Genomic DNA, 13,123 nt, shown 5'->3' with positions numbered 1-13,123 from the left:
ATTTCAATTTCAATTTTTCAAATTCAATGTTTCAAAGTTTTTACGTTCAGTTTGAGAGAAGAGGTTAGAGTATGCCCATTAGTTCCTTGACAAAAAAACACAAAAGAAAAGTTCAACTCTATGTACCTGTAGCCTTTTCTATTCATTCGCTTCTTCCCTTTTCATTATGATGTTATTTTACACTCTTGAATTATGCAATTTCCCAATTCAAGAAAAACAATGGACGCGATTCCAATGAATTTTTTACACTTACAATCTTGAAATGCAAAGAAATGAGTATGGATATGTACCAATATAATTGAATAGCTCTTGGGATCCTTATCTGTATTCTTTGTGCATTTCTTTAATGTAATTAGTTACGTTATTTTTTTTAATATAAAATAATTATTTTAGTTAATTATATCAGTAAAATATGTAAAAAAATATATAAAAATGATTATATATAGTTGAACTCTTTCTCTTAAATATGTGATTGTTTAATTTAATGTTTTCTCTTAAGCTTTGAATCAATTTTTGTTGTCTAAACTCCGGTCAAAAATATCCTTTATGCTGGCGGCGAAGAAGAAAAATAGCTTTCACACTTGGTCAAGGTCAGAAAACCGTGGCATGAATAATACAGTAAGGAAAATATTCCGTTAAACCAGTCGTTAGCGTGACGATAAAATTCTTAGCAGCAGGACACGTGTCATAATTATTGGTCACGAGAAAGTTAGTAAAAAGTTAAAAACTGATTATATTACAATGGTATAAGGATTGAGATTCTACAATTCTCTTATTCAATTTTTTTTTTTTCTTTTTTACAGTTCAAGAGGAATAAGCATAGCATGTGAATGTATTGTATTTAACGCTGTTTATGAACAATATTTAATACAATATCTAATGTACTGATGAGGCCTATGTCACGTATCTATTTTTCTACACATTGTAAAAATTACTTAGATGAAAAGTTGTAGAAAATAAAAATACTACAATTAATGATAAGAATGTCTTAGCTAACGTGGTCTCCCTATCTATTATAACTATCTTATTCATTACCCTTTAAATAAAATATTCTAACCGGCCATTATGTATTGAATAAATTTATTTATAAGTTTTTTTTATTGACACGACATATATATGATGTGATATTTATTTCTTTTTGAATTGTAAAAAATATTTTAGTGAAAAATTGTACAAAATAAGAATACTACAATTAATTATAATAATCGGGTGCCCTCTTGCTAACGTGGTCGCCCTATCTATTATGACTATCTCATTCATTATCCTTTTTAAAATGAATAAAATATTCTAATCGGTAATTATGTATTGAATAAATGTATTTGTAAGTTTTTTATTGACACGACACATATAAGATATGATATCTATTTTTTTTAAAAACGGTAAAAAGTATTTAAATGAGAAGTTGTAGAAAATAAGGATTCTACTATTAATGATAAGAATCGGATGTTCTCATGCTAGCGTGGTTACTCTATCTATTCCGACTATCTCATCCATTACCCTTTCTTAAATAAATAAAATATTATAATCAGTCACAATAAATCTATTTGTAAATTTTTTATTGAAACACCACATATATGATGTGAATGCCTAACATATCCGTTTATATAAAAAAAATGTATATATAAATATTTTTACACTTTTATAAGTATAATAATTAATAAATCTTACAATAAATGATATGTTATACCTCAAATTTGTAAATAGGATGGGGGGCACAGCCGTATCCTAACCTGGCTCCGTTAGACACTTGGATTTCTACGGTTTATTGTCATAACAAAGCTCAGCCGCCGGAAGGTACAACGTAGTTAAAATCTTTGCTTCATTCATCCGTTGCCGTTGGTTTTAAAAAGGCAGTTAAACAACGTCAACCTGCAAATCCAACACCTTTTTCATATTTTACCCGATTTCTGCCTCTTTATTTATTTTTTCACAGAATAAATAAATACTCATTGATTTTTACGGAGAGTCGTAGCATTATTACAGGGGTGAGGAGGGACAATATAGAGCTGATGAATAATCGACTGGAGGGCAAAGCAATAATAAGAAGAAGAAGATAAAGGAATTATCAGATCAATAGCACAGATTTATATATTTTTCATATCAATGGCTACGGAGACAAAAAGCTGTGTGGTGAAGGTGAGGCCGAGCCTGCAAGATGGTCCTTCCAAAGGAAAGTTGAATTCTTCTGCCGCCAACAGGAAGAAGGTTGAGGGCTCAATCAAACAGCCTATTGATTCAAAGCAGAAATCTGTGACTACTGTAGTCAAAACTGAGGTGCCCATCTGAAATCTCATTGCTTTTTGTGTTTCGGAGTTGTTTATTTGTGTTCTTTCTAGCTTAGATGGTTCTTATTGATTAGTTCCTCAATTAGGCGATTTAGGTAGCGCTTGGGAATTTCTTTGTTATGTGGGTTCTGAATTCGCAGTCGATGGGATGATTTGGATTTTGGAGTTTCTGGGTCGTTTGCAATGATTTTGATGGATTGGATTTATATAGATGTGGTTTTTGTAAATCCATCTGTAAAAGTCCATCTGGAAAAGTCGCAATGAATTGGGTATTTCTGGGGGCAATATGGATATGGTCTTCAGTCTGGTCCTTGTTATCTGAAGACTTCTCCGTATCAATTGTATTCATCTCACACTGAGTGCGATAAACTTAGATAAGTCTTTGCGTTAAATTTAACTAAGTTCTGCTAAATGTGAAGGTTAAGTCGAAAACAACATCAGCATCAGCAAAAACAACAACAAAGACTACTACCAGAGTAAGAGAGAAGAAAGTGTACACTTTGCCCGGTCAGAAATGTGATCCTCCTGAAGAGGTTCTGTGCCCGTGCCATTACTCTCTGTTTCTTTCTTTAGAAATGCCTATAGTGATGTAACGCCACTTATACCTTAATTTTGCTGCTTTCTACTGACAGAGAGAACCCCTGAGGATTTTCTATGAGTCATTGTCAAAACAGATCCCCACAAGCGAAATGGCAGAATTTTGGTGAGCCTTCTGTCTATTCTTACCACTGGCATAACTGTATTTAATCCGATTGAGTATATGTGATGCTCACTTTTGAACCTGTGAAGTATGAAACTTGGTTTACTCTATTTGTTGCTCAGCACAAAAGTAGACCATTTTTTATTCCTGATACCTATCTTGGGATTTCGTAATTCGTTTTCTTAAAATGTTGGCTAACTTCTCCTTCAACCCTGAGTGGACTCTAGGGGAAGGGCAGAGCCTAACCTTGCAGTAGGCAGGTGTTCGTTGTAACCAATCTCCTGTAGACAAAAGGAAAGATCATTAGTTAGAAACTTAGAATGAGATTCTTTGGGCCATTGGACATGCTAGTGTTGACAAAACAAAGCCTGGACAGCTTCTTGGATGCAGTGAGGACCTAAAACTAGATTCTGGGGTCTGGTGATTGTTGGTCTGGCTATATTGCAAACAAGTTTTTGCTGCACGTTTTGATTGTGTAACTAAACTAACTTCTTGTTTGAAGGGAATGCACACGCACTCTAATATGCATCACATAAGTGAATACTTTATGGCAATGATAACTTCACACTTAAATGAAGGGAGGAAGCCAGAGAAAAGGTTTGTGATACCTCCTTTTCTGCTGACCTTGCATATAGTAGCTCAACCAGCTCGTCATTGGCTCTGGGCTCCTGTGTTAGGTTGCTGACAGAGGCATGAGCATGGTAGATAGCCTGTACAAGGTCAAAATGATCAAAAGTAAGGTTTTATTAGTTAGATCTTTAATTCTTGGATATTACTTTCACTTGGTTTCTTTCTGGATTGGATCATTAGGCTTGCATAGTTATCTCTTTCACAATTGTAATGCCCTTTCTGGCTAATGAGGCAAGGTGGTTCACTTATCCTAACATTTGTTTGGGACACCTCTTTGGCTTGAAGGACCTCCACCAACAATTGTACCTCCATTTATTTGGGGGAAATTGCCACTGACAAGATGATAATTTGCTTAACTTGTTTTTGCTCTCCCTCTGGAGTAAGTGGGCAATGTTCTGGGTTAGAAAAACTGGGAGATGGTGTATCCATGTATTGGCAGTAAGCCTACAACTTGGGCACTCCTACCATCATGACCTTTCCAGTTGACGAATTGTAGTCTTGGATTCCAAGCCAACTTATGATTTCCTTTCTCGCATCAGTCTTTGAGCAATCCAACCCAAATTAAGCTTCATCTGATGTACGCTACTACTTATAGTTATTTGCATGAATCTGTTGCAAATATTAGTACTATCAACTGTTAACATAGATTGTGTCTTTCAGTTCCACTAGTTAAAAATATTTTCATTGCCAACTTATTGAGTCCCCCCCCCCCCCCCCTTTTCCGGCCTCACCGTGGTGATTTGGGTAGTTGTTGCAGGCCCCTTGCATTGTAATTCATGCATTAGATTTTGTCAAGGGGGCACCTATTTGATCAACAGACACAACGATACCCATAGTTATTTGGCACCAGTTTAAACAACTTGTCTATCTGAGATAGTTTGAGCTAACCAAAGCTTGGATTTGGCTTGGGCTTCAGACAATGTGTTTAACTCGGTGCCTTTCTTGCGGTTGGCCTCCACTATGACTGACTCCAAAGCACCTGATTTGCAGCTCGCCATTATATTAACTCATATCCATTGGGTGCTCTCTCTCAGCATTCTGATTCCAATGATCCACAGTGTGAAAAGACAGTTTAGACGCACCAAATAATCCAAATTTTCTACTAAAAGTCTAAAATGCCGAGATGGAAGTCTAGCATCCACTGATTTAGAATTTCCAACCCTATGGGTTAAGCTATAACGAAAACGAAAATAGACTCCTGAAACTACCAGTTAAAATCATTTTAATACCTAAATGGCAGGGGTGCCTTCTCCATTGTGACCCTATGGATATCACACCATGTCTTTCCAATTGCATGCGAAAGCTAACAGCCAAGAGCATTCAAATGTTCCTTTAAGTTAATATTTGGATAAAAGTTGCTTGAAGGGAAAATAAATCATGGGACGGAAATTCTTAGTGCTTTTTGAATAGTTACTTGACAGTCTTGACTCAGATATCCATAATGCATTGTTGATAGCCGTAGCTACTATGTGTTGCATGAAATAATTTTTTGAGTGGGATATGACATCCTTTCACAGAAAGCGGCATAGCAGAAAGGAGCAACTTTATGATTGTTGCTTCTTGGACTCTGCAACCAGTAAACTCTCTCTCGTTTGCCGTATGAATGCTATTCGTTGAAAATCATTCTATGCTGAAGATGTAGTATTTATTGTTACTTTTACCCCGACTGAGTAAAACAATTAGTGCGGAGTTATGCGAAAATGAATAACATATCTCCAATTGCAGGATGATGGAGCATGGATTGCTCTCCTCTGAAAGAGCTAAAAAGGCATATGAGAAGAAGCAGAGAAGGCAAAAGGAACTTCGGATGGGAACTCCTATTAAATCTTTAAAACCACTTAGTAAACCTGAGAGTTCACAGAAGCAACAGCAGGCATCAAAGAATGGCAATTTGAAAGCTAAGAAAAGAATAATTAATGAGAGTGATGATGATGACGAATTCATTCTGAGCCCCAAGAGAAGGAAAGGGTAAGGAGGAAAAGCCCTCTCACTGTCTGTAACGGTGTAATACTAGAAATTACATCATTTATATTCCTTTGCATTAACCGCAAAGAGGCAGGCGTCTTTTAAACAGTCTAACAATTGATAAGAGACATTCTTTTATTTTCTAACTTGTTGGAATAATGAACCAAGAAAAAAAAGTACTGAATCCACTTTCATTTGGTGATTTTCTAATTGATGATTTTCCAAATTTATCTCCTCGTACTTGAGCTCTGAAGAGCTGAAATCGGCTATTTCTGGGATTATTGCTCCTTGCTTGATTGGCGAGCTTTTCCAGGTAAACCAAATGAAAACCAATCGAACTAGATTTCCTCTGTTTTTCAGTACACGTACAGGTTCCTACATGTTTTTTTTTTTTTTTTTTTTTGGATATTATGTGCATGCTCACCATGTGAACGTAGCAGGGGAAGACAAAAGTGGACTACGAAATTTCTACCCAACAATTAATCAACAGTATTTCTGTTTTAATTCACTTTTTGACCTTATAGGGGATATGATATTATGAATGTAGTTCAGTTCACGAAGTGAAGATGATGCAATATTGCTGTACCATATTATTAAACACTCAGGTTGTTCCATAATTCTTGAACCTTTGTCCATCAGCTATGCCGTCAATCATAAGATGGTTTCGATGTTCTAATATGGCCGTCCTTTGAAAAACAGAAGGAGCTAATCAATGGTCTCGAATGATCGAAGTTGGACTACTTTTTGACCAAAAGATAAGAAATTGAATGGGCCAGAGCTACGTTCGTGTATGTCAGACAAAATGATAGTTTTCCCATGACCTTCCTTCGATTTTACCTAGCCATGTAGTGCAGCTGCATTCAAACTTAGAAAAGGAGCCCAATGCATCACATGACAGTGTTATGGAATGCCATTACAAAAGCACGAGTTTCTGAACTTGCAGTAGTAAAGGACGGTCATGCTTTAGGTCAAAGCTAGAATTGAGATCGATAATATCTATCTTTTTACTCTGTGTCTGTGTATCCGCATGTGACCGACCATGTATATAAAAAAACCTATATTATGAATATGTATCCATGCGCCTAAACTGCACAAGAACGGAACCTGAAAGCAACAGCTGCATCAACATCGATGACCAACAAATTTTAAAAAAAAAATGCTTAGGTCAGGCCCCACTTCCCATATGTGAATTAATGTCAACAATTCAGACATTGATCCATGCATGGCTGTATCGAGAGTGAGCGTGTCTGTGTCCCAATATACAAATGAAGTGGGCTTGCTTGCACATGAAATATTACAGGAGAATAGAACACTGTGGCATATTCATTAAATCCTTCATATACGGAGTTAAATTTTGTAGAAATTGTGATATCCTTGGTGAAAGGGACAATGCATGTGACTCAAACAAGCTAGCGGTGAAGCCGCATCATGTATTGTGACCCTTCCTAGCCCTCCTCTCCCCTCGGCCCTCCCTCTTCAGTCTACTGATCATTATATATAAGAAAATCCAAGCAAGTGTACTAAGCAATGAAGGGTAGTCAGTAATTAATGCGATGAGAAAACACTGCTGTCCTACATGTACGTAGTAGTAGTTCTGTTGAATAAAAGCTAGGCTCCAACATTAATTAGGTTTAGATCATATCACTTATATATTCATAAGTACTTGGGGAGATCAATTCAGAAACCTAACAACTATTTGAGAAACGATATATGGAAAGTAAATATTTTTTTCCAACTTTTTTTAAGGAGGATTTGAATCGGATACATATTACATATGGTACTCATGAGCAGCCCAATATTTACTATATATATTACATACACCATGCATGATAGACTGACTGGAGATCAGTGGCACAGAAGGGAATTAAAGTACTAAGAACACTTGGGGTTTACTCCCCATCTTGAAATAACAAGGAAATGCATGTACTTTCGTCCTTGAGAATGCTGTGGCTCCCTGTCCTTCGATCGGTTAATTCCAGCTTACGGTTTCAAGGTTTATTATTCCACTGAGCCAAATATGCCTGCTCGGGTCCCCAAAGCAAAAAAAAAAAAAAAAAACAGTGATCTGTGTCGTCTCATGTCTGAGGTACAAGTAGAAAATTCAGTATTCACAGCCAGACCAAGGCATACAGGTGATTATGACTTTCTTGACTTTTTCAAAAATAGCTTTACAAGTTTATATCGACTTCATCTGAAGTTTCAAATTAAAGGTAATTACCAAAAAAAATATATATATGCCCCTTTAATACATGAATCTTTTTGTAGATTCGTCCTCATGGAATTCAATTAATATAATTAAAAAATTATAATATTATTTTTTTATGATTATAACGAACTTAATTAAAAGTAAGACTTTTTTTCTTCAGAGAATTATAATGTCCAAATAATTAGAGTGGCCCAGATTAGGAATACTTGTATATCCAATTTAGTGTTTGTATTCGGTATGACCCGGAAGTTAGGGAATGATGTGGGTGAATCAAATTAAATGTGTGGCAGAGGATATGGTTGGGTTCTCCATTGTTTTGTACGAGTGATAGAGACAGACGGTTTCATCAACTTTATATCGCAGACTGATAATAATTGATTATGGGTCCAAATTTACTTTCACCAACAGCTCATTTTTGCAGGTACGGTTTCATCGTCTTCTACAAGCCCTGTGGAAAATTAGAATGGGATCTCAAAGACATTGGGATGATGATTCATTTATTTGAAATGGTAGTTGTAATTTTGAGCGCGGAAGAGTCGTGAAATTATTTTTAAAAAAAATAAATAAATATAAGATTCATATAAAAAAAATTAATTTTTATTAATAAATCTTACTCTTTTTTAAAATAACTGCACGATACTTACGCACGTAGTATTACTCTTCGTTTAATGTGGCATGAATATTTTTTTTCTAAGAAAATGGCTTTTTCTCTTAAAAGAGTACTGCATGCATGGACTTGTTTTTGAGGTTTTTCTAATTATATATATATATATATATATATATAATGCGGAGAGAAATAGCATGCATGTGGATTTCTATATATATATATATGGGGTTATATTATTGAATAAATATAGATATAAATTATTATTGAGAGTATCTATTTTATATACATGATGTGGTATCATTTAGACTACACATCTCTATAAGTGAGTGTTGAGAACAATCAACTAGAAGCAGCCACGCAATAAGTATAAAGTGTGCACTGTTATAATGACTTTTCTCTAACATTACTCTATATTATTTGGAGTACACACTAATTAAAATTAAACAATATAGAATTCACGTGTCTATTTTTTTAAAATAAAAAAAAAACTGAATGTCCATGAATTTATTCAACAACATTAACAAAATGCTGTACTGTTCAACCTTTTATTTTACTCGTACGTGCAAGTATGTCCATAATGACAAGGATTGCCCAACTCGTCGGGGAAGAAGCTGCTCCTAGCAGCTTGATGAATTTTGCTAGAGAGAGAAAGAAATTATTTTATAAAAGAAGTGGGGTGAGTTCATTTATTAGGATATAAAAAGCATTTATATTATTATGCAATATGTATGTATAATGGTGGCGAGACCACACGGTCACACCGATGCACCGTGGGTGCAACATAGTCGTAATGTGGCTGGGACCCAGATGGGGGGTGGGGCCCGGTGGTCATCATGTGGGTCCATGTTTTGATGTCTGAGTTGTAAGGAGTAGTAGAGAACAATATTGCAACCTCTACCATGCCTTGGATAATCAGTCCATTGGCCAGCAATTTATTATTAATTAAGAAAGATCTCTCTCTTTTTTTTTTCCAAACAGGCTTTATTATCTTGAGATTGGGGCAAGCGCAAATATTATAGTTAAATGCATATATATGTTGCCATTGCTAGAATCAGCACAAATCATCATATCATGTATATAAACAAATGGACAAATCGGCATATCTATCTATATAAAGTAATCCCTTGTTCTAAAAAGAACCATGAAGTTCATTGTCACATGAATATATAATCGGCCAGAACCATGAAGTTGATCATGTATTTATATATCCATTCATAAAATATACATAATTTTAAATAAAAACATATGAGTTTAATGGTCTCTTAAGTAATTAGTGATCCTATATACGTGTGATTAAGGCCCGTAAAGTACTCCTTTTAGAAACGACTTGCAACAAGATGCAGCTTTTATTAGACACTTGATGATCATGATTTTGACGGCATTTCAGAAACTATGGCGCTATGAAATGGACAGAGTACTGACCATCGAATGATGCATATTATAAATATAAATCGCATTTTTATTTTCTGAGTGATGAATGAAGTGGGTCAATTGAAAAGCAATTGTTGACAGCTCAGGAGCTGTTTGTTCTGGTTGGAGTCGGGACCAAATGAATTCGAGCCTCGTGTTTTTGACCGAAGTGACATAATAATTTGTTTCTTGTTCATCTCATCAGCTTGACCATGGCCATCGATCGACATTGCTAACCCTGGTTAAGTGCCTCAAAATATCCATCACACATCAAAACCGAATCCCCGATAAAAAATAAAAAATAAAAAAAACAATGCACAGAAACCATAACATCATATACTGCATGTGAAATGAACACCAGGACGTGACGTACGTACGTAACCCCACAATTCATATATTAAATCAAGAGCGCATCCAAAATTTTTATATACTACATTGATTTTAAGATAAATAATATTTAATTTATTATTATCCTGTCTCTTCTGTTAACATATTTGAGTAAATAAGTATTCTTCAGCTGCATGTAAATGCACGATAATTTATGACCGTATTAGTTAAATTTTTTTTTACTTTCCTCAAAAAGATATAATTAAACATCACGTGTTTAATTATACCCTTCAATTGAGATTTTAAATGAAAGAGATAATGTCGAAAAGAGGACAAAAAGGTAATCATGTTCAGAGTTGATGACAGGAAAGAACAAAACGAAGGGAAGGGATAAATGAACAGTGAACACAGGTGAAAGTAGTGAAAATAAAAGAGGGTTGGGCCCCATTCTTTCACGTAGGAAAGTCGGGGAGAATGTAATAAATTTATAGAGACGATTTATCTGAACGTAAAACATTAGCAGTAGAAGGTTGAAACGGGATTCGAATAAAATTCTTAGAATTATTATTATAAGATTGATGATCAAAATATATTAATATTTTTATTACAAATGGATACTCTCTCCTTCTGTGAGTGAAATCTCGGAGAGTCAAGTTCACCCATTTCGCTTGTGGACCCTCTCTCTCTGTGTTTTGCTTGGAGTCCTTATAAGGTAGAGTTGTATAACTTATTGGGAATGAGGGAAAAAGAAAGGCCTCAAAATTATCATAGCATAAGCTGCGCGTATGTTCTCTTCCTCATCGATTTTCTCTGCCAATTTTTCTTCGATGCTCTCTTTTAAGCATTAATTCTCTACTTTTATTCATTATTGATCGTTACCATTGTTGTAAAGAGCCCAAACTGGACCTCTCCATCGCCTGTGTTCTTTCTTTCTTTCTTTCTTTCGGCCACTTCCAAACAACTACTTTCTTTTTGCCCACAGAAAACAACACCCTCTTCGCTGGCCCAATTTACAGACAATTATCAGCAGGGTGACCAATAACAATGAGTAGTGAACCCCATAACTCAGAAACAGAAAGCAGCTCCAACTCATTATCATCCAATCCACCATCCCCATCTTCGCCTGGAGATTCCAAACTGCAGTCACCAGAGTCCAAACAAAACAAGCGCATCCGGGACTCCGCCAAGAAACCAGTATACCGCGGCGTCCGCATGAGAAACTGGGGAAAATGGGTGTCCGAAATCCGCGAGCCTAGAAAGAAATCCCGCATTTGGCTTGGCACTTTCCCTACCCCGGAAATGGCCGCTAGAGCCCACGACGTGGCTGCTCTGAGCATCAAAGGAAACTCGGCCATACTCAATTTCCCGGAGCTCGCCCACTCACTGCCCCGCCCGGTCTCTCTCTCTCCACGTGACGTGCAGGCCGCGGCGGCCAAAGCAGCCCAGATGGATAAGTTCGACTCGCCATCGTCGTCGTTGTCGTCACTGGTTTCGGGGATGGACTTGTCGAAAGAGTCGGAGGAGTTGAGTGAGATCGTAGAGTTGCCGAGTTTGGGGACGAGTTATGAGTCAGAGTACTCGGGGAAGGAGTTCGTGTTCGTGGATTCGGTGGATGGGTGGGAGATGTACTCGCCGCCATGGCTGCAAAGCGTGGAGGATGGTGGGTATGCTTGCGATCAATTGGCAGTGCCAGATCAGAATGGAGCACCAAATAGCTTTGAAGCTGGTTTATATGTGGGATATAAATATTAGCTTAGTGCTGTATTTTGTGAATGTGAGTGTCTATCTCATCTTTTGTTTTCTTTTCTTGGTTTTAAGCCCTTTTACTTTTTCTATGAAGGGTTAAAAACTCTCTCTTTTTTGTCTGTCTCTGTGTGTTTTGTTTATGTAACCTCTTCGTCATCTAACTCATGTACGGTTTAGTTTTAGGTTCCGAAAAGGAAAACGCATTAATTTCGTTGCCATGTTTGTTGCGAAGTGGCAATTAACAGATGAAGGCCTCTGCCTCGCACATGCTTCCTCCTCTCGCAGATAAATGCCTCCCCCAGCTGCCCCCCTTCCCATCTCATCTCTCTCGAGTAGGATGTTATAAATTATGATCAAATGCACAAAAGTTCCAAGTTTCATCTTGGAGAATGAATCTTGTCTAGCTAATTCGTTCGCGTTCGTTCCAAAAACGAAATCCCATGAAGATCCTCATAAAGTGAAGTTGACCATCTTGTCCGCCACATTATTGTGCCTCCCTCGTATACAGTGAATATTAATTAAGTTTTAACTGAAAAACAAGAGGAAAGAGAAGTCCCGAAACAAAAAAACACTAGTCCAGAATAACTGAACTCAGTAGAAGCAGCATCCTCCATTTTTCATAGTTTCTAGCGTGGAGGCCTCCGGCCAAAACAAATATGAGGGGACCGGCTTAGCTTTTGATGGACTGAAGTATGATAGATGGTGAAACATCGTGAGCTGTGACTGTGACCAGTGAAACGACCCCTTAATTTCCCCAATCTGGTTGTAGTTTTTATCTGAACTTTTCTACCTACTACTAACCAAGTCTGTATGCATGATATCCACTGCTTAAACAGAGCAGAATTGGCCATTTGCATTTGGACGTTTGCTCTTTTACGGACGAAGAAAATGGTGGCTATCAAGCCTGGTGTCCATGATATTTCCCATATAAATATATATATATTTATTTCTGGCCTTTTGGCGGACGGACATGAGACAAATTAAGCACAGAACTATATATATAACCACGTATTCCACTCGTCTCTGTTCTTTGGCCATTAACCAAGGAAAACCCGATATCTCCCTCTCTGAAAACAATTATATATGTTGTTGAAAGCTTCCTATTCTATCTAATGATGTTAAGGTGAAATGTTCACGTTATACATACATATATAAGATTAGATCATTTCGACTCTTTCTTCTTGATCTTTTGTCTTGTAAATATATTTACCACGAGTTTTTTCAATCTCTTTTTCTGATTTCAATAA

At 36.5% G+C, this 13,123-nt stretch overlaps 2 protein-coding genes across 2 annotated transcripts; both read left to right on the top strand.

The window, feature by feature from the left end:
• The first annotated feature begins 1,854 nt into the window (after nt 1-1,854).
• Nucleotides 1,855-5,790, top strand: LOC109009495. Its single transcript, XM_018989969.2, has 4 exons — nt 1,855-2,274; nt 2,705-2,818; nt 2,918-2,988; nt 5,341-5,790. The coding sequence occupies exons 1-4, from the start codon at nt 2,104-2,106 to the stop codon at nt 5,585-5,587; spliced, it is 603 nt and encodes a 200-aa protein (XP_018845514.2). The 5' UTR covers nt 1,855-2,103; the 3' UTR covers nt 5,588-5,790.
• A 5,091-nt stretch (nt 5,791-10,881) lies between these two features.
• On the top strand, nt 10,882-12,163 carry LOC109009494 (dehydration-responsive element-binding protein 3-like). Its single transcript, XM_035683052.1, has 2 exons — nt 10,882-11,904; nt 12,054-12,163. Exon 1 carries the CDS (start codon nt 11,175-11,177, stop codon nt 11,880-11,882), a length of 708 nt encoding a protein of 235 aa, XP_035538945.1. The 5' UTR covers nt 10,882-11,174; the 3' UTR covers nt 11,883-11,904; nt 12,054-12,163.
• Nucleotides 12,164-13,123: the final 960 nt, after the last annotated feature.

This window comes from Juglans regia, chromosome 11 (assembly GCF_001411555.2).
Source record: "Juglans regia cultivar Chandler chromosome 11, Walnut 2.0, whole genome shotgun sequence".
Lineage (NCBI taxonomy): Eukaryota > Viridiplantae > Streptophyta > Magnoliopsida > Fagales > Juglandaceae > Juglans > Juglans regia.
The sequence above is the reverse complement of the archived record's forward strand: the minus strand, read 5'-3'. Positions and strand labels throughout refer to the sequence as shown.